The following is a 23531-nucleotide window of genomic DNA, read 5'->3' on the forward strand; positions in this document are numbered from 1 at the left end:
TGTTAAACAGACACCATCAGCCGGGTGATGACCTTGAGAAGTCAGGACGAACCCAAGAGGAAGATCCACATTGAGGTTGTGACAGTGACTCTGTGTTGAAATAAACACAGGGTGATGTTCAGTCAACCGGTATTTAAATAAATGAAATACAACAACAACAAAAAAGTTTTTTAAAAAGTGTGAATTTTCAGTCTTTGAAGAACAGAATATAAATCAAAAGAGACAAAAAGGTGGCCACTGACCAGTAGGATGCAAATAAACTTGAGTGAACTAATCACAAAAATAAATATATTCTTTAAATATTTCATACGTAATGTAGGAGAAGATTCGCATATCGTTACACCAATTTGCATACTAAAAACAGAATGGCTCAATTGATAGCACATGTTTAGTGATGCTCAGATGGCCCATCTACTGTGTTTTAGCCTGATAACCTTATAACCTACAGTATCTGTCAGTCAATGGGTGATAAGTCAATGTTGTGGCAGGTGGAGCCAAAGGGCCTCCCAACACAATCAGTCGCTGCTATAGCAGGCTTTAGAATCAATGTACAGTAAATCCCATTGCATCCTTAACGATAGTCCCTTTAAGATTAGTCTGGGCTCAAGCATTAGTAAGCTCGAGTCGTTGTAGCAGAAGCATGCCTTTTGCACACAACCTGGACAGTGCTCAGTGTATGGTTCTATACATGACATTAAGCCATCTCATACTGCTGCCCCATTTTAAGCCAGCTGTCATCTGTTTTGAATGGTGAAGGGCTTCATTGATTAAGCCCTCATTTTGCATTGCCATTGATTTCAAGCTGAATGTTGTGACAAAACATTCAGTTCTAATAAACATGAATGAACATTTACTTTCTCATCAATTGCAATGCATTGCAACTGCCATTCCTAGTGACCCACACAAGGGACTTCGGAAATTAACACTCATATTCGAAAACCCTTAACAACCCTGGCATATCACATCCGTGTATGTTTCTAACACACTTTGTCCTGAGATTGTGCTGTAAAAGTGTCATTATGTTTCACTATTGTTTGATGTAATATATTCAGTTTTTTTGCCAGTTCTGTCTCCCCCCCTCCACCAATCCAAACAGAGTGTGAGTCAGAGCACAGTGCATTGTGGGTTTTGATCTGAAAGTTGAAGTGTTCACACGATGGCACCCATTGGACAATGACAGTTGTGTAATCCTGTTTTGGAGGGGGTGAAGATTATGTAAGCAGACCAGTGCATGCTGTGACGTGATACACACACACACACACACACACACACACACACACACACACACACACACACACACACACACAGGGTAAACCGTTATGACAACTTTCATAACCCATGTGCAGTAGGGTGATTTCAGGATTTCAGGAAAATCCCTTAGCATAATCCTTTTGTGCATTGCAAAACATGTATTTATTTGAAATACATTTTTGGGATGGAAAAACGCTTTCAGTGTAATCTGCCCTATAGGACTCACATAAGTGAATGCAGCAGCCTTGGGTTTGACATCTATCACTGTCCAGTGTAACTGACTGATTGAATATATTAGATCATTAAAAGTAGTAGGCTGCTCCAATCGCGGGCAGCAGCTAGGTAGACATTCTCTGCAGAACGAGTAAGTCAACATAGCACTATTGTGATGGTACAGGGCCTCTATTTGTTATGCTATGTTGACTTACTCATTTGGGGAGCAATTATAAAGCACAGCAACATAACCGGAGAAATATGCGGCAAGCATAGAGGCGTTTCTTACATTTTCTTAAATGAAAAGTTGACTGCAGCAAGCCAGAAGGCATTGGTGACATTCGCTAGGTTTCCATCCAAGTGGGGACAGATTTTCATGTAAATATTCTAAAATCTGCATTAAAATAATATGCAAGTGTACCCACCAGAGACGTGTTTCCATCAAACGGATTTGTTGCAGATAAAAGTCTGTGCTGTGCGTGATGACGTGGCGCACAGAAAAATGTATTTTGTGGTAAAATTAATGCACTGAAAAAAATATACAAGTTAAATCAGTTTCCATCACATTTGCAACTCTACTGATGGGTTTGGTACGCGCGCTCTCTAGCTAACAGCTCGCAGATATAGTGCGGGTATAGCCTACATTATGATATTATTATGAACAAAAGAGCGAAATCATTTGTATTTGTTAAACGGCAGCCAAGAATCAATCATCATGTCACCAGAATAAGACCCTCAATATTTATTGGAAAGGCGAATCAAGCTCATCACCGTACACTTTCCCCACCCGGTGGTTCATTATCATTACATTATTATTAATATGTCATTTGTTGCCTAATAAACTGCATGATTTCCAGAGTCATAGTGGGAGGACCACATAATATATCATCGCGTGACTCCAAGCTTAATTCGATATGATGGTTATTACGGTATATCAATATTTGCGCATAAAAGTGTTTCCACCGCCATTTCTTTCATAAGATTTTTTTAAGACACAAAAATATTCCAACTTGTTTAGCGTACTTTGTTTTTGTCAACATTTGATAAGTTTACCAACAATTTGCTGTTTCCATCAGGCCTGTCGTGACATTCTTTTATCCAAAACGTACTCGCATAAAAAGGTTGGAAACCTGATTACTGTCTTCAAAGAACGTGTTACTAACATATTGTCCTCCAAAATCGACCTCTTAACCTTTGAACACAAATGTCTAACTTCTGTAAAAATCCACATTTCCAGAAACAACCATAACTTGCTAGCCAGTCATCCACTGGTCAGCGGCAGACTTGAAAATGTTTAACTGGAGCTGAAAGGTCAGCGAGAGGCTGACCACTTCCTCTTCCCTTCATCTCTTTAATCTATTCAGTCACACAACTCAGTAAAAGAGGACTGTATGCAAACTCACATCAACCAGCACTCTGTAGGAAACAGTTGAAAGAGAATGTACATGATCTTGTATCTTTAGTCTATATTGCCTCTGTTCTATTTCTCAACCTTTTTAGTATTTGACCTCATGTCAAAATTAGTAGCGCACCCATGACTTAGAACAAGACAATGATCAAGACTAGAGATTCACAACCAAGGACAATGGACAGCAAAGCAACAAAGAATGACTTGTGACATCTCACAAAGTATTCACAGCCTCAATGATATCCTTTGAAAGACTGAAAGCAAACAAAAAACCCACAGTACATTTATAAACTGATATTTTATTCTACAGGCTTCTGATTGACCAAATGTGCCAGGAGCAACATAGTGGACATAAATCTCTAGATACAAGGTTAATGGGTTCAGTAAGAAACCTCCGGAGGGCATACACAATGTAGAGTCTATAGACCAAGACTTTTCACTTCGAATTGACATAGAATAAATACCATTGGAATGACTAAAGAATAACTGACTAAATACGAAGACAAAACGTATTATTTGTATGGTTACCTTTACATAGTTGTCAACATTTTGTACTGTAGGTTTGCACACTTCTCTTTCATCTCTGCTTGTGTTGCAAGCCGGGTGCACTGTTTTGAATGGATCTAAGCTACCCTACCAAAGACCTGGCGCTGACGTGTTTTGTCTCACACGTTATCATCAAACAGACCACTGCATGCTGTGAAGTGGTACACACACACACACACACACACACACACACACACACACACACACGCTATAGGCTTTAAAGCTTTTGCCTCAGGTGCCGTATGGTTTTAACTACATTGTCTAGTCCTGTTAGTGGCAGCCAGGCGTGATAATAGAGGGGATCTCTTATTCACAGGGTGTCTGTTTTGACACAGCACCGGGCCAACATGCTAGGCAGTGCTCTGAGTACCTGGCACAAAGAGTACCTGGAACCTTTCAACACATTACTGTATACTACTGCTTTGAGATTCCAATTTGCTCTGCATGTCACCACCCTAACCTCTTTTAATATGTTGCATCCCTAAAATCACAAAACACCATAACAGTGTGTGTTTGTGTGTGCTGTATTCTTCTCTGTCTGTCCTGTAAGGTGAAATAATGACTTCAATAAAGAACACACCTCTATTAAATGTGATAATTCTCCATGTGTGTGTGTTTCATGCACACACACATGGATATGAGCTCCATGTGGCAGTTTACATTAGGTCATAACTCAGAAAGAAGAACCTAGGCTCCTGGGTCCTGACCCAGACAGACACCCAGTTTCCCTCCATCAGCACATTTTGCACTGACACACAAGACGACTTCCCCTAGTGGGTGACATCTTGGATCAAGTCGGAGGGGTCCTCCCGGTAGTGAAGTTGTAAATCTGGCAAATGAAAAACAAATGTGAGTGAACCATTAGAAAACAAACAAACTCAAACAGGGATGGAAGCAATTAAAGGAAGATCCATCCGGTGATGATGGTTTCTGTTTCTAATCGGCTCTGTTCAAAGCTAGATTTGGAGCAGTGGTTATATGTCTTAATAAACTGGTTTATCAATGTTATATCTGATATACACCTGAAACCCCCTCTGGGTTCACTATTACCAGCAGAAGATCTGTCTCAACCCCAAGGACCTTAAGCTAAAACGTAAATGTTAGAATTAAACGGTTGGTGTATACTATATCATACTATATTACACAGAAATAACAACTGTCTCTTAAAAAGTAATGAACTACATAGCAAGAAAATACACTTTGAGGAGTGACTCATTACATTTGTATCCCATATGTCAGGAAGCCCATATGTCAGGAAGAAGCTAACTCATTCCAAATGTTTCTGGGCTGTCAATGGTGTCTTACCTCGCAAGATGATTTTGTATCCTAACACACCAGACGCTGAATGCTCAGAAGGAAACATTTTCGACACTAAATCATTGTTTTCAATCATCACAACAGGCCATAATAGTATCTGTGTCGTCTGAGAGTAACCATCATAAACAATGAGACATAAGTGAAAACATACCAGTAATCAGTATTAGGGTAACACTTTATAACAACTTTCATAACAAAAATAATTAATAGGCCTATTTCATAAATATTTTATTATTTGTACATATTTATAAATATTTATGAGCATGTATAAGGGTCATTCCACAAAATGAGTGCCTTTTGTGTCCCTTTTATATTTTAAGTAGAAATTGTGCATCCATATATACTTTTCTAAGCCTGTTAAATTAAATGAAGTGCTCTTTAATATAGAACACATGGAGAATGCAATAAAAAATGAATATGAATAAAGGCTTGCTAAAGTGCCATAATTCAGCATTTTGGCATGTCCCTCCGTCAACACTGTGTCACTTCTAGGAAAATGTCAACCCTCTTAATCAAAAAATATATCCATATCTCACCATCATTGTAAAGCCCTAGTTATTTTGTTGCTTTGACAAAATCATCTCTGAAGATTCTTATTTATTTCATGTGATTAGGGTTTCATGTACGTCTGTTCCTCATTTTAAGGTCAACCCTATTACGTGAACTGCACTCTTGTTTTAATACGGTGAAACTTAGTGGAACAACCGATAAGCATTATAAGTGTTGCAATTTATAAGCGTTTATAATATAAAACATGTATAAAAATGTTGCTAAAATTGCATTTTTATGAACGTTGTTATAAAATGTAACATTATTTCCATATGGAATCTCTCATATGGCAATGACAAAAAAATTATGTTGGAGGGGTCAGGCAGTGACTAAAGCTGTATGTAAGGTAACACTTTACCAAACTTCAACAACTGCAAAGACTATGTTATATCCTGACTACTATGAATGAAACTCGAACCTTAAGTCGGGTAGAAAAGGTGACTTATGAAACACGTTAAAACTCTCACACATACAGTCGGATTATTCAAATGCCCTTGAAAAACATTAAAAGTAGCAACAGTGACTGAAAACATGGCTCCCAATCAAGCTGCTTTAGATGCAGAAAATTGCTTACACATCTTATACAGCGATTGGAGCCCAAAATGGACAAACCTCAGAGGATACATTTCCACAAACTGTGTGTCAGAGATTGGGGTATCCACAGCAGTGGTCTCTGCACCTTTCCAAAACCCACCATCACGCCCATGCCCATGCTATGCATACTGGCTGCATACACTGGAGAGAATCCAAACCTCTGTTTAGTCAATGAACCACACATACTGTAGGACAAAAGGCATATGATGCCAAGAAAGCATGGCCATAGGCTTAAAGCAATGATTGGCACAGCTAGTGTGACCGTCCTGTCCATAATCCATTGCTATTGTCCTCTAACTAAGTCAGCATGAAGTTCAAATGAAGCCCCATGTTTTCATCGCCGTGCTTTACCCCATTTCACATGTTGAAATGTTTTCAATTTCCTACCAGACCACCTTTTCATCAGAATTGCATCAACAATTTTTCTCTTAATCAACAACTTGCACATGATTTAAGGTTGTGTTTAGCAATTTTTCCAGCTAATAAAGTAATAACAGGTGAAAGACCCTCGGGAATAATAATGCCTTAGTTGATATTGGAACACTAGTCATTTTAATAATGTTTACATACTGCTTTACTCATTTCATATGTATATACTGTATTCTATTCTACTGTATTTTAGTCAATGCCACTCCGACATTGCCCGTCCTAATATTTATATATTTCTTAAGCCCATGATTTTACTTTTAGATTTGTGTGTTTAGTTGTGAATTGTTAGATATTACTGCACTGTTGGAGCTAGGAACACAAGCATTTCGCTACACCCGCAATAACATCTGCTAAATATGTGTATGCGACCAATAACAAATTTGATTTGATTTGATTTGAAAGGCAAAATTAGGTTTTATTGATTGAAGTACTCCATCTAGTGGGCATTAATGGCCACGCAGTGCAAATATTAAGTAGGTTTTATTAGTCAATATCTTCAATAAATTCTTCAACCTGAATTCACCCAATTATGCTTGACTATGAATTAAAGCTACTCGTGCATTTAATTTACATACATTTACATGTAACTTTACAGATAGGCATTGGCCTACGTCACCAAAGACAGGATGTGATCTCATGAGAAATCTCTGAGCACTTTCATCCCACTCTCTTTAAAAGTCAGACATTAGGAAATATTGGCTTAAATAACTGATATATCACAAGGATATACTACTTCATCATTGTTAGCACGCTAACAGTCCAAACAGGTAGCATCATCGAGCCAACTTGTTAAGGGACTTAACTTCAGGTTTGACATATATACTGTCTTTAAGTTATATATCTCTAACTTGGAGTTAAGTCCCTTAGCTATGAGCCAACAAAACAATACCATTGTTGATTCTTCTAAAGCTGATGACATCCATCATAATTTTCCTCATCCCTACACGAAGCATACGTATTTCATCTACTGTCCCATGCATAGGCCTATTTATTCATCCAATTACTACACTACTGTAAAAACATAATTTTGATTAATGGAGCATGCACAATTAATGAAGGAAGATTAGGAAACTAAACTGCTTGGAGTAACCCTGGATTGCAAACTGTCATGGTCAAAACATATTGATGCAACCGTATCTAAGATGTGGAGAGGTCTGTCCATTATAAAGCGCAGCTTTGCCTTCTTAACAACGCTATCAACATGGCAGGTCCTACAGTCCCTAGTTTTATTGCACCTGGACTACTGTCCAGTCGTGTGGTCAGATGCCACAAAGAGAAAATCACAATTGGCCCAGAACAGTGCAGCACGGCTGGCCCTTAAATGTACACAGAGAGCTAACATTAATAATATGCATGTCAATCTCTCCTGGCTCAAAGTAGAGAAGAGATTGACTGCATCACTACTTGTATTTCTAAAAAGTACTGACATATGGAATGCACTGAGATGTCTAGCACACAGCTCAGAAACCCATGCATAACCCACAAGACATGCCACCTGAGGTCTCTTCACAGTCCCCAAGTCCAGAACAGATTATGGGAGGCACACATTACTACATAGAGCCATGACTACATGGAACTCTATTCCGCATCAAGTAACTCATGCAAACCGTAGAATCAGATTTAAAAAACTGATGAAATACACCTTATGGAACAGAGTGGACTGTGAAGAGGACACACGCACAGACACACGCACGCACGCACGCACGCACGCACGCACGCACGCACGCACGCACCACACACACACACACACCACACACACACACACACACACACACACACACACACACACACATAGATTTTTTTGTTGTAGATATGTGGTAGTAGAGTAGTGGCATGTGGGCACACACTTAATGTGTTGTGAAATGTATATGTTTTAAAAATGATATCTGCCTTAATCTTTGCTGGACCCCAGAAAGAGCAGCTGCTGCCTTGGCTAATGGGGATCCATATTAAATATAAATATAAATACAACAAATGTTTGGTAGAAAATGTACCTTTATCTAAAAAAATATATTATTTCTATAAAAAAGTGTATTATATTATTCTTCTTCTTGTTTCTTGTGGCCAGAATTGCCTCATGTCTCGTCAAAATCCAAGTATTGTATTTCCCTGCAACGATTGTATTGGCTAAAATCACCCATGTGACACAATGACAGCCAATGAAACGTCTGCTTCCGCATTCATCAAAGATATCCGCTAATGAGTAGAATTTTACTTTTGGCATGCTGTCGAAGCTTGGCTGTAAATCAGATACGAAATATTGGATGCAAATGCGGGTGTATTGATTTCAATATAGGCGAATCAATTGAGGATTAAGAGTTCGGAATTAATTCATCACCATCATTTGTAGCTCTGTTTCGAAATGCCGTTTGGGTGAGTATAGCGGCAATTATTTAAATGTTGTTCTGGCATAGGCAAATTTACTAACTTGTATCTATTTCACAACGAATTGTACCCGATCAAGAAGTACGTATAGTATTATCACTGAGCTGCTTATGTTGTGGAAAATATTTGTGTATAACGTTACTTATGTTATCAAAACTGCCATAGCCTGGCTTGTTGGCATTTGTGTGGATAATTACCTAACGTTATATTTCTCTAATGTTAGCTCAACAGTGGTTGGAAAATTGTCTTTCCATTTAAATTCGTTATCCATGTAGGTAGAGTTGTTCCGCACTTTTTTTATTATCAGGGGTCCACACCCTATGGCCTACTGAGTCATTGCAGAGGAAAAAACGTGATTTCCCTCAATGTCTTAGAAATCTCTTCCGGAAAACATGGTCATCCACAGACAGACTTGATGGCAAAACAGTGCTCATAACTGGAGCCAACACTGGTATTGGCAAAGAGACAGCGCTGGACCTGGCAAAGAGAGGTAGGCCTACAGTGATACATACTCCATGATGATGTTTCCATACAGGAATGTGTTGTAACAGTTATGCAATATGTTTCACCATAACCTGTTCAATGTGTCTTGGGCTATTTCTCAATAGTTTTTTTTCTTGATTCCTCAAATCCTCTCCTCGCTTCCTAGTCAAAACGCTTTGGAGCCCATATTTGCTCATGTATGTTGGGATGCCAAGCAGTAAAACACATGATCATAGTTTGCAGTTTGTAGAATCAGTTGTGTTACAGATTCTCATCAATTTGCTGAAGCTTCTGTGTAATCATAAGACAACACGTAGTAGTATATCAACCTTTGTCCAACGTGGCGGCAGGAGTGTCGTCCTGCTGGACCGTGGAGGAGCGGAGCCGGTAAAACTATTTCTGGAAAATGAATTCATTGTAAATAAATTATATGAATTACCTAAATTTAATGAAAAACTATAGGATGACAAACCACATAAATATGTGTAGTAGGTAGATGGCGGTTTCTTCCCTGTCTTCTCTCTGGTGTCTGTGCAATGATGTAGGTTCACTTCCTTTCAGCACCAGGAAGGGGGCTCCAATCGCTTAAAATGACAAATGATCTGTTGCCTACGCCTAATAGTCATACTCATCAATTATTATTATTATTATTACAAATAGAAGATCATTATTATTACAAATAAATGACCACTTCTAACAATGGTGATCTTTTAGTAAAATTAGATTAAAGCTGAATCAATGTCTCGCACGATCACACAATGATTCATTAGCATTTTACATAACAGAACCTAATAGCATAGTAGGCCTGTAACATTACTGTTACACCAAAAACTCCTCCTCGTTTCTAATGAGATTTTAGGATGGTTAGCTGAAGCTGAATAGTTTTCTCATGTGCCTCTTGTGGGGTATGCATGGGTGTCTGAGCTGTGTGCTGGTAGTTTAAACAGACAGCTCAGAGCCACTAGGCAGGATATTCAGTGCATTCGTAAAGTATTCAGACCCCTTCCCTTCCACATTTTGTTACATTACAGCCTTGTGTGACTGTCCAGCAGGGGCTGCTAATGGTTATTATTTTGCCCAGATATTTGTGAGATCCTTACATTCTAAAATGTATTCAATTATGTTTTCCCTCATCAACCTACACACAATACCCCATAATGACAATGTGAAATGATTTTTGTAAATGTATAAAAAAAAGATACTGTTTCCATTGATAATCCTTGATGTTTCTACACCTTGATTGGAGTCCACCTGTGGTAAGTTCAATTGATTGGACATCATTTGGAAAGGCACACACCTGTCTATATAAGGTCTCACAGTTGACCGTGCATGTCAGGGAAAAAAACCAAGCCATGAGGTCGAAGGAATTGTCTGTAGAACTCCGAGACAGGATTGTGTCAAGGCACAGGTCTGGAGAAGGGTACCAACAAATGTCTGCATCATTGAAGGCCCCCAAGAACACAGTGGCCTCCATGATTCTTAAATGGATAAAGTTTGGAACCACCAAGACTCTTCCTAGAGCTGACCACCCGGCCAAACTGAGCAATCAGGGGAGAAGGGCCTTGGTCAGGGAGGTGACCAAGAACCCGATGGTCACTCTGACAGAGCTCCAGAGTTCCTCTGTGGAGATGGGAGAACTTTCCAGAAGGAAAACCATCTCTGCAGCATTCCACCAATCAGGCCTTTATGGTAGAGTGGACAGACGAAAGCCTCTCCTCAGTAAAAGGCACATGACAGCCCGCTTGGAGTTTGCCAAAAGGCACCTAAAGGACTCTGACCATGAGAAACCTCTGTTCTCTGGTCAGATGAAACCAAGATTGAACTCTTTGGCCTGAATGCCAAGCATCAGATATGGAGGAAACCTAGCACCATCTCTACGGTGAAGCATGGTGGTGGCAGCATCATGCTGTGGGGATTTTTTTCAGCGGCAGGGACAGGGAGACTAGTCAGGATCGAGGGAAAGATGAATGGAGCAAAGTACAGAGCTCCATGATGAAAAGATACTCTAGAGCGCTCAGGACCTCAGACTGGGGCGAAGGCTCACCTTCCAACAGGACAACGACCCTAAGCATACAGCCAAGACAACGCAGGAGTGGCTTCGGGAGACGTTGCTGAATGTCCTTGAGTGGTCCAGCCAGAGTCCGAACTTGAACCCGATCGAACATCTCTGGAGAGACCTGAAAATAGCTGTGCGGCGACACTCCCCGTCCAACCTGACAGAGCTTGAGGATCTGCAGAGAAGAATGGGAGAAACTCCCCAAATACAGGTGTGCCAAGCTTGTAGCGTCATACCCAAGAAGACTCAAAGCTGTAATTTCTGCCAAAAGTGCTTCAACAAAGTACTGAGTAAAGGGTCTGAATACTTATGTAAATGTGATATTTCATTTAAAAAAATGTTATATACATTTGCTAAAATTTCTAAACATGTTTTTGCTTTGTCATTATGGGGTATTGTGTTTTAGATTGATAAGGGGAAAATACCATTTTAATCCCTTTTAGAATAAGGCTTTAATGTGAAAAAGTCAAGGGATCTGAACACTTTCCGAATGGACTATGCTTTGATTGAAACAAAATATAAAAAGAACTATTAGCCTAACACCATCTGCTCTAATTCACTCGCAAAATAGTCATTCAAGAAGATATATAAATGCTTATTCCCATAAAACTGATTGAGATATGTGTTGGCAGGGGATGCATTTTATGCATATTCTAAATGATATGCTATTCAATCGGATACATCTGTCGGTACAAACTTTGACATGTTTACTTTTTAAATGATGAATTATATCACCTAATAAATCTTATGCCCAGACAGGCTTGTTGGTGTGTGTGACTGTCCAGCAGGGGTTGCTAATGGTTATTTTTACCCAGATATTTGTGAGATCCTTACATATTTTTATTTTTATATTTCTTAATGTAGATATGAATGTTCTGTCCAATATCCTCCTGAAAAGCCTGTATGATTGACATCCTGAGTTGAATTCTGATTGGGCTGGAATAATTTAATAATATTCCCCCCACAATTTCTTCATAGGGGCCAGGATAATCATGGCCTGCAGAGACATGGAGAAAGCTGAAGGGGCCCTGAAAGAAATCGTAGAAGGCTCTGGCAGCCAAAATGTTGTCATCAAGAAGCTTGATTTGTCAGACACCAAGTCCATTCGGGAGTTTGCAGAGACCATTAACAAGGGTGAGGGAGAATAAGACATGACTTGAAACTTTTTTCAGTTGCTTAGTTACTCCACATGGTGTCTCTATAGGGAGAATCCATTTGAATTCACTCACTTTTTGACAGCACACCTTTTGATTTGAACAAAAACCTTCCATACATATTTGCCCATTGTAGAAGTGCTCAGAAAGTGACTTTTTGGACCTGAATGACAAAACATTCACAAGAGAGAGATTTTCAAAGTTGACACATTTTGCATACCCCACCATACCATGAGACATCCATGTTTTCATCACTGGAAAATATAAACAGTTCAGATTGGTATAATTTAAAGCTTACAAACAGGGTTGTCAAACTATTTAATAATTTCTGGGAATTTAAAAAAAAATCAAAATAGTCATTCTTTATCTAAAAACGTGTAAACGTGCATATGCTGTAGCTTAGACCCTATTTTACATCAAGGTTTTTGTGTTGTGCCTGCCATTGTCATGTTTTGACTGAAAAATGTAATTCCCATTTTAGTACATTTTAAACTTTCAAATAGTACCACAATTCAACACTGGTCTGACCAATCAGAATCCATGCTTCAAGATTGTTTTGATCACGCGACTGGGATGTGTTCTGTGTAGCCTCCGAGAACAACATAGACGAATATACTGATACAGTGACAGAGTTTATCAGGAAGTGTATAGGAGATGTTGTACCCACTGTGACTATTAAAACCTACCCTAACCAGAAACCGTGGATAGATTGCAGCATTCGGGCAAAACTGAGCATGCGCAGACCAGCTGGCTGGAGTGTTTACGGACATATTCAATCTTTCCCTATCCCAGTCTGTTGTCCCCACATGCTTCAAGATGTCCACCCTTGTTCCTGTACCCAAGAAAGCAAAGGTAACTGAACTAAATGACTATCGCCCCGTAGCACTCACTTCTGTCATCATGAAGTGGTTTGAGAGCCTAGTCAAGGATCATATCACCTCCACCTTACCTGTCACTATATACCCACATCAATTTGCTTACTGCCCCAACAGATCCACAGACGATGCATCGCCATCGCACTGCACACTGCCCTATCCCATCTGGACAAGAGGGACAATACCTATGTAAGAATGCTGTTCATTGACTACAGCTCAGCATTCAACACCATAGTACCCTCTAAGCTCATCATTAAGCACGAGGCCCTGGGTCTGAACCCCGCCCTGTGCAACTGGGTCCTGGACTTCCTGTCGAGCCGCCCACAGGTGGTGAAGGTAGGAAACAACACCTCCACTTCGCTGGTCCTTAACACTGGGGCCCTACAAGGATGCTTCCTCACCCCCCTCCTGTACTCCCTGTTCACCCTTGACTGCGTGGCCACACACGCCTCAAACTCAATCATCAAGTTTGCAGATGACACAACAGTAGTAGGCCTGATTACCAACAATGACGAGACCGCCTACAGGGAGGAGGTGAGGGCCCAGGGAGTGTGGTACCAGGAAAATAACCTCTCACCCAATGTCAACAAAACAAAGGGGCTGATCGTGGACTTCAGGAAACAGCAGAGGGAGCACCCCCCTATCAACATCGACGGGACCGCAGAGGAGAAGGTGGAAAGTTTCAAGTTCCTCTAAAATGGTCCACCCACACAGACAGTGTGGCGAAGAAGGTGCAACAGCTCCTCTTCAACCTTAGGAGGCTGAAGAAATGTGGCTTGGCACCTAACACCCTCACAAACTTTTATAGATGCACAATTGAAAGCCACCTGTCGGGCTGTATCACCGCCTGGTACGGCAACTGCACCGCCCACAACTGCAGGGCTCTCCAGAGGGTGGTGCGATCTGCACAAACGCATCACCGGGGGCAAACTACCTGCCCTCCAGGACACCTACAGTATCCGATGTCACAGGAAGGCCAAAAAGATCATCAAGGACAACAACCACCTGAGCCACTGCCTGTTCACCCTGCTATCATCCAGAAGGCGCGGTCAGTACAGGTGATTCAAATCTGGGACCGAGAAGCTGTTTTTCAGTCTCTATCTCAAGGCCATCAGACTGTTAAATAGCCATCACTAGCACATTAGAGGTTGCTGCCCTATACATAGACTTGCAATCACTGGCCACTGTTCATAATTGGAACACTAGTCACTTTAATAATAATGTTTACATATTTTGCATTACTCATCTCATATATACTGTATTCTGTCCTATTCTACTGGATCTTAGTCTATGGCGCTCTGACATTGCTCATCTAAATATTTATATATTCTTAATTCCTTTACTTGGATTGTGTGTATTGTTAGATATTACTTGTTAGATATTACTTGTTAGATATTACTGCACTGTTGGAGCTAGAAACACAAGCATTTCGCTACACCCGCAATAACATCTTCTAAACACATGTATGTGACAAATAAAATGTGATTTGACAATGATGGTTGGAGGTCCACACATCAGAGAATGTTGACCTGAATGGGAATATCTGTTTTAAATTAGACTGTCTATCCTCCATAAGAAACCTATTGAAAGCATAGAAATGTAGATAATAGAATCGACTTGACCATTTAAGTTGCCATTCGACAGTGGGTGGACCAGCGGTCATCTTTGTGGTAGTACTTAGAAGTTAAAATGTCAATTTAATGTAGATTTCAATGGTGTACCAGCTAAATTACAGTGGTCTGAATGTATAGGTCCATTCTGTGAATTATATTTATATGATTGAAATGACACCCACGCTGTATTCATTTTTGGTCTCAACCGATGGCGGAGCACAACACAACCTCAAATGTGAAATGGGGTCGAAGCTGCAACATATGCGAATATGAAAAATATCTGAGTTTAGTTGTTTTTAGATATCAATTTTTATGAAATTTCTTCAACATATAAAATAGTTTGACAACACTGTAAGCTTTTAAATTATATCAAACTCAGCCATTTCTCGTTTCCAGTGATAATGGATGTCTCATGGTATGGTGGGGAATGCAAAATGGATCAACTTTGAGCATCTTTTATCTCTTTTTGCAATTCTGGTCCAAATAGTCACTTTCTGACCACTTCTTCCATGGACAAACATGTATGGAAAGTTTAGTTTAAATCCAAAAGGAATGCTGTTAAAAAGGGATTGAATTTAAATGGATTTACCCTATACTGCTTGTTATTTTACCATAGCCACCTGCTTAATGCAAACCTCAGATTCTCTTTTCAACATATCCCAACTTAATTGATACAATGGATTGATTCATTTGCACTCCTGACCAACAGTTAGACGTTTAACATTTTGAATATTCTTTTCTGTAGAGGAGACGAAACTCAACATCCTCATCAACAATGCTGGTGTCATGGTGTGTCCGCATGGGAAAACAGCTGATGGATTTGAAATGCAGATTGGCGTCAACCACATGGGTAAGTGACACTATGTAGCACAAGGAAGCGGAGTAAAATTCCCCTTTGGGCAGACCTCACAATTCTAAAATGGCACGAACGTACGACAAATCATTGATAGATGAGTGTTTAACTGCGAAACAGCTGTACTAGTCACGTTACCCATTCCCATAAGGAAGTGCCAATGTAGCTGCTTACTTCCTTGGGGACAGAAATTTGGTTATGTTTTGACAGACGTCTCACTAAATAAATGTATCATTTACTAATGATTAACCACACGGATGAATGCGTGTGGTTCACACCAAAGGCAGATGAGCAAAGTTCCATACCACACAGCATTTCATACAAGTCGTGACTTGTACGTACTGATGTCCTATTATTGATATTTTACTACAGTTTTACGCTTTATGTAAATCTCTGTCCAGGAAGCCGTGCAGCTGTAGACGGGTTGTTCTTTTTTAGTAGCAAAACAGACGCAGGCGCAACTAATGGGGAACAACGAACTGGGTTGGCTTAGATTGTTTACAACATGTAAGCTATTTTTCGTCTCCAATGTTTATTGAAAACGTAGATATATTTGCACAATGAGCACTTGTTGTCTCTCAAATACATTGGTACAGTTGTTGGTTAGCTAGCTACTGTAGCGTATTTTTGGGGCATGTTAACATTTGACATGAAATCAGTCAAAACACCTCAAAACAAGACTAGGTGTCAAGAACAAGATAAAACGAGCCACTTGGCAATTTCTTGCTAGCAACCTGGCCATCCAGAACCACAACAACAGGCTGACTTCTGCCCTGTGGAAGGCACATCTTTTTCGTGATGTCAGCTAACCCACCTGTAGCATAAGGAAGTGCGATAATAAATTCAGTTATTGTCTTTCTTATGATTTATAAGTTCAGTCGACAAATTTTAAAGTTATATAGAGGAGATGTAATGAAAGGTCAGATCACAAGTGATACTAACTAATGCACCGGATTGAAGATGACCATCACCAGAACATGATTTTTGCACAACCACAGTTCAAATGCATGAATCCAATACAACTAATCAACATCAAATCTACCAATCGAAAGCTTTCAAAGCACCCCATCTTGTCACTTAGGTCACTTCCTGTTGACCCACTTATTGGTTGACCTGATCAAAAAGTCGACCCCGGCCAGGATCATCAATGTGTCCTCCATGGCTCATTCCTGGGGCATCATCAACCTGGACGACATCAACAGTGAGAAGGGCTATGACAAGAAGAAAGCGTACAGCCAGAGCAAGCTAGCTAACATCCTCTTCACCCGCTCCCTGGCCAAGAAGCTACAAGGTTTGGGTTTGTCCACTACTTCTGAGGCTTAAACTGTAGCTGTTTCTCTGGGTGTTTGTCATAGTTATAATCATGCAGTCCCAAAGAATCAAACAATAATGAATATTATGTTATTACTGCATGATTACCATTTTAACATGTAAGTTCATAACAAATGCCTGGTCATATCTGTTACCGTAAAATAAAGTGCTACCACAGGATTTCTGAAGGGTGTTTGAAGCTGCAAACCTTTTGTCAAAAGTATTGAATTGAATTGTCCTCTATCAGGCACTGGTGTGACGGCATACTCCCTCCACCCTGGCGTGGTTCAGACTGACCTGTGGCGGCACCTGAGCGCACCTCAGGCAGCTATCATGAAGATGATCAGTCCCTTCACCAAGACATCCGTGCAAGGAGCTCAGACCACTATCTACTGTGCTGTGGCACCTGAACTGGAAACCGAGAGTGGTGGATATTACAGGTGTGTGTATGTATATATATATATACTGCTCGAAAAAATAAAGGGAACACTAAAATAACACATCCTAGATCTGAATGAATGAAATATTCTTATTAAATACTTTTTTCTTTACATAGTTGAATGTGCTGACAACAAAATCACACAAATTATCAATGGAAATCAAATTTATCAAACCATGGAGGTTTGGATTTGGAGTCACACTCAAAATTAAAGTGGAAAACCACACTACAGGCTGATCCAACTTTGATGTAATGTCCTTAAAACAAGTCAAAAATGAGGCTCAGTAGTTGTGTGTGCCTCCACGTGCCTGTATGACCTCCCTACAACGCCTGGCATGCTCCTGATGAGGTGGCGGATGGTCTCCTGAGGGATCTCCTCCCAGACCTGGACTAAAGCATCCGCCAAACTCCTGGACAGTCTGTGGTGCAACGTGGCGTTGGTGGATGGAGCGAGACATGATGTCCCAGATGTGCTCAATTGGATTCAGGTCTGGGGAACGGTCGGGCCAGTCCATAGCGCTCAATGCCTTCCTCTTGCAGGAACTGCTGACACACTCCAGCCACATGAGGTCTAGCATTGTCTTGCATTAGGAGGAACTCAGGGCCAACCGCACCAAATATGGTCTCACAAGGGTCTGAGGATCTCATCTCGGTACCTAATGGCAGTCAGGCTACCTCTGCGAGCACATGGAGGGCTGTGCGGCCCCCAAAGAAATGCCACCCCACACCATGACTGACCCACCGCCAAACCGGTCATGCTGGAGGATGTTGCAGGCAGCAGAACGTTCTCCACGGCGTCTCCAGACTCTGTCACGTCTGTCACATGTGCTCAGTGTGAACCTGCTTTCATCTGTGAAGAGCACAGGCGCCAGTGGCGAATTTGCCAATCTTGGTGTTCTCTGGCAAATGTCAAACGTCCTGCACGGTGTTGGGCAGTAAGCACAACCCCCCACTGTGGACGTCGGGCCCTCATACCACCCTCATGGAGTCTGTTTCTGACCGTTTGAGCAGACACATGCACATTTGTGGGCCTGTGGAGGTCATTTTGCAGGGCTCTGGCAGTGCTCCTCCTGCTCCTCCTTGCACAAAGGCGGAGGTAGCGGTCCTGCTGCTGGGTTGTTGCCGTCCTACGGCCTCCTCCGCGTCTCCTGATGTACTGGCCTGTCTCCTGGTAGCGCCTCCATGCTCTGGACACTACGCTGACAGACACAGCAAACCTTCTTGCCACAGCTCGCATTGATGTGCCATCCTGCATGAGCTGCACTACCTGAGCCACTTGTGTGGGTTGTAGACTCCGTCTCATGCTACCACTAGAGTGAAAGCACCGCCAGCATTCAAAAGTGACCAAAACATCAGCCAGGAAGCATGGGAACTGAGAAGTGGTCTGTGGTCACCACCTGCAGAACCACTCCTTTATTGGGGGTGTCTTGCTAATTGCCTATAATTTCCACCTGTTGTCTATTCCATTTGCACAACAGCATGTGAAATGTATTGTCAATCAGTGTTGCTTCCTAAGTGGACAGTTTGATTTAACAGAAGTGTGATTGACTTGGAGTTACATTGTGTTGTTTAAGTGTTCCCTTTATTTTTTTGAGCAGTGTATATATATAAAAATAACACCTGCTCTTTCCTTGACATCGACTGACCAGGTGAATCTAGGTGAAAGCTATGATCATTTATTGATGTCGCTTGTTAAATCCACCTCAATCAGAGTAGATGAAGCGGAGGAGACCAGTTAAAGAAGGATTTTACATTTAAGCATTGAGACAATTAAGACATGGATTCTGTATGTGTGCCATTCAGAGGGTGAATAGGCAAGACAAAATATTTAAGTGCCTTTTGAACAGGGTATGGTAGTAGGTTCCAGGCGCAGCGGTTTGTGTCAAGAACTGCAATGCTGCTGGGTTTTTCCACGCTCAACAGTTTCCTGTGTGTATCAACATTGGTCCACCACCCAAAGGACATCCAGGCAACTTGACCACAACTGTGGTAAGCATTGGAGTCAACATGGGCCAGCATCCCTGTGGAGCGCTTTCAACACCTTGTAGAGTCCATGCCCTGACGAGTTGAGGTTGTTCTGAGGGCAAAGGAGGGAGAACGTAATATTACACTGAACAAAAATATAAACGCAACATGTAGTGTTGGTTTCACGAGCTGAAATAAAAGACACCCAGAAATTTCCCATACGCATAAAACCTTATTTATCTAATTTTGTGAACAAATTTGTTTATAACCCTGTTAATGAGCATTTCTCTTTTGCCAAGATAATCCATCCACCTGACAGGTGTGGCATATCAGGAAGCTGACTAAACTGCATGATCATTACACAGCTGCACCTTGTGCTGGGGAAAATAAAAGGCCACTCTAAAATGTGCAGTTTTGTCACTCAACACAATGTCACTCATTTGATCTGGTCAAGAGTCTGTCCCCGACTCACCATGCCAATTGCACGCTCCCTCAAATCTTGACATATCACAGATATAACACAGATATGTCAAGATTTGAGGGAGCGTGCAATTGGCATGGTGAGTCGGGGACAGACTCTTGACCAGATCAAATGACAATTTTGGAGGCTGAAAGATGGCGGGATTTTTGTTTTACACGTTTAAGTATCACCCAGTCTCTGGCTGAAAGAAACCTAGCATTCAGGGGTTCATCAGACAAACTCTTCCAACCAGATAATGGAAACTTCCTAAAAGAGGTTGAATTACTGGCAAAATTTGACCCCGTTATGGAAAATCATCTCAGCAAAATTAAAGATGGAGAGACACATGCTCATTACCTTGGGAAGCGCACACAGATTGAGCTGATACAGATTGTGAGTGACAAGATTCTGGAAGCAATTAGTGACTCAAGTAAGAGACTCAAAGTACTTCTCCATTATCTTGGACTGTACACCTGACAGTAGTCACCAGGAGCAAATGTCCATTATTCTGAGAAGCGTGGCTTTTAAAGGGAAAGCCAGAGATCAAGGAGCACTTTCTCAGCTTTGTGAATGTTAAGGTTACAACAGGCTTGAATCTGTCCACTGTCATCTTAGATAAGCTGAACGAGCTGAATATTCCATTTGAAGATTGCAGAGGGCAAGCTTATGATAATTTGGCCAACATGAAGGGCAAGCACCAAGGAGTACAAGCCAGACTGCTGATAAAAAAATCCCAGAGCTGTGTTCGTCCCATGTGGAGCACATACTCTAAACCTTGTCATTGCAGATGCTGCCAAATCTTCAAAAGATGCAATTGGGTTTTTTGGGCATGTGCAAAAGTTCTTTGGTGCCTTTTCAGCTGGCACACAAAGATGGACTTTGAAGAAACACCGTAACATAACCGTGAAGTCATGGAGTGACAAGATGGGTGAGTAGGCTCCAAAGTGTTCATGCAATCAGGTATCAGGCTTCTGAGGTTTGGGAGGCGTTACTGGAAGCCAGACAGACGATCAACGATCCTGTGGCCAAAGTGGAGGCACAAGCACTTGCAGAGGAAGTTGGGTCCTACCGCTTCTTGATCTGCTGTGTGAGATACTGACAATGACGAACAAGGTGAACAAGCTCCTCCAATCCTCCAATTTAATCTCAAATGCAAAGGCCTCCCTCACTACATACTGGGAAACTGGATTCTCGGAGGCCCAGACAACAGCCAAACGCATTTGTGAAGAAATTAATGTGGAGGCTGTTCTAAAAGAGAAGAGACCGAGAAACAGCCAGAGGCATTTCAGCTATGAGGTTCCTGATGAACCAGTGACTGATGCACTGAAAAACCTTGAAGTCTACTACTACTTCAAAATTGTGATCGACTCTGCTGTGACATCCATGGATGAGAGATTTGAAACACTCAACCAGGTGAAAACCAAATATGGAGTGCTGCTGAACTTCAGCACTGCCTCTCAGATGTCCAGTGAATCTTTAAAGGCTCACTGCATGGAACTTAAACACTCTAACCTTCAGAGATGACTGTGACATCAGATAATTATATTTTATCGTTGGCAATTTGATTGCACAAACATATTGTGACGAGATCCTGAGGCCCATTTTTATTTTATTTTATGAAGTTATCTATGACCAACGGATGAATATCTGTATTCAAAGTCATGTGAAATCCGTAGATTAGGGCCTAATTCATTTATTTCAGTTGACTGATTTCCTCAAATGAACTGTAACTCAGTAAAATCAATGAAATTGTTGCATGTTGCGTTTTTCTATTTTTGTTCAGTATAGGAAGGTATTCCTAATGTTAGGTATACTCAGTCGATATGCACATGCAGGATATTTAGTTTTAAAGAATACATCGATGAGTGCGATTCTTCCAGCTTCATCAATACATGTCATTTCTTCTAATATTATTGCATTTGTATGTAGTATTTTATATTAAACGGTGTTAGATACATGATCGTCTTGTCTGTGTGCCCACAGTGACTGCGCACCAGCCAACTGCTCAAGCTCTGCTTCAGATGATGACACGGCCCAGAAACTGTGGGAGCTAAGCTGCCGGATGCTTTCTCTGTCATGGGATTGAATAACTCCCAAATAGTTGTATGGTTTACATTTGAGATGTATGAGCACTGAAATGCTATGAGCACTGAAGAATACAGCAAATGTACAGCATTTTAAATTAAAGTCCTTTGTCCCATGGATACATATTATGATGTGGTATTTTAATTGAAATGATGTAGTTGACAGTACTTGTAGATGTAAATACAATTTAACATGGTTCATTGCCACTGGCATTTGAGATGGAATATATGGTTGATATTGTTTTTGTACCCTACTGTACATATATAGTCATATAATATTGCACATTATTAGACTGCTGTTTATTGTCGATAAGTAAGTAATCACCAACATTAAATCACTAATCTGTAACTCCCACGTCAATTTTGGGACTTTTAAATTAATGATATATATATACGCATTGATATACAGTACCAGTCAAAAGTTTGAACATACCTACTCATTCAAGGGTTTCTCTTTATGTTACTATGTTCTACCTTGTAGAATAATAGTGAAGACATCAAAACTATGAAATGACACATATGGAATAATGTAGTAACAAAAAAAGTGTTATTTTAGGTTCTTCAAAGTAGCCACCCTTTGCCTTGATGACAGCTTTGCACGTTCTTGGCAGTCTCTCAACCAGCTTGAAGGAGTTCCCACATAAAAATGATGCTGAGCACTTGTTGGCTGCTTTTCCTTCACTCTGCGGTCCAACACATCCCAAACCATCTCAATTGGGTTGAGGTTGGGTGATTGTGAAGACCAGGTCATCTCATGCAGCACTCCATCACTCTCCTTGGTCAAATAGCCCTTACACAGCCTGGAGGTGTATTGGGTCCTTGTCCTGTTGAAAAACAAATGATAGTCCCACTAAGCGCTAACCAGATGGGATGGTGTATCGCTGCAGAATGCTGTGGTAGCCATGCTGGTTAAGTGTGCCTTTCAATTCTAAATAAATCACAGACAGTGTCACCCGCAAAGCACCATCACAAATTTGGACTCATCAGACCAAAGGACAGATTTCCACTGGTCTAATGTCCATTGCTGGTGTTTCTTGGCCCAAGCAAGTCTCTTCTTCGTATTGGTGTCTTTAGTAGTGGTTTCTTTGCAGCAATTTGACCATGGCCTGATTCACACCGTCTCCTCTGAACAGTTGATTTTGAGATGTGTCTGTTACTGAGGTGCAGTTAACTCTAATGAAATTATCCTCTGTAGCAGAGGCAACTCTGGGTTTTCCTTTCCTGTGGCAGTCCTCATGAGAGCCAGTTTCATCATAGCGCTTTATGGTTTTTGAGACTGCACATTAAGACATTTTTAAAGTTCTTGAAATGTTCATAATTGACTGATCTTCATGTCTTAAAGTAATGATGGACTGTTGTTTTGCTTTGCTTATTTGAGCTGTTCTTGCCGTAATATGGACTTGGTCTTTTACCAAATGGGGCTATCTTCTGTATACCACCCCTACCTTGTCACAACACAACTGATTGGTTCAAATGCATTAAGAAGAAAATAAATTCCACAAATGAACTTTTAACAAGGCACACCTGTTAATTGAAATGCAATCCA

The 23531-nt window shown here is 40.9% G+C and overlaps 1 protein-coding gene across 1 annotated transcript; it reads left to right on the forward strand.

Annotated features, from left to right (window-relative positions):
- The first annotated feature begins 8497 nt into the window (after positions 1–8497).
- rdh12l (retinol dehydrogenase 12, like) lies at positions 8498–22105 on the forward strand. The gene is made up of 7 exons (XM_023973310.2): positions 8498–8680; positions 9067–9182; positions 12210–12365; positions 15619–15723; positions 16808–17017; positions 17285–17477; positions 21885–22105. Exons 1-7 carry the CDS (start codon positions 8670–8672, stop codon positions 21985–21987), a joined length of 894 nt encoding a protein of 297 aa, XP_023829078.1. The 5' UTR covers positions 8498–8669; the 3' UTR covers positions 21988–22105.
- Positions 22106–23531: the final 1426 nt, after the last annotated feature.

The sequence above is a fragment of the Salvelinus sp. IW2-2015 genome, linkage group LG27 (assembly GCF_002910315.2).
Source record: "Salvelinus sp. IW2-2015 linkage group LG27, ASM291031v2, whole genome shotgun sequence".
Classification (NCBI taxonomy): Eukaryota; Metazoa; Chordata; class Actinopteri; order Salmoniformes; family Salmonidae; genus Salvelinus; species Salvelinus sp. IW2-2015.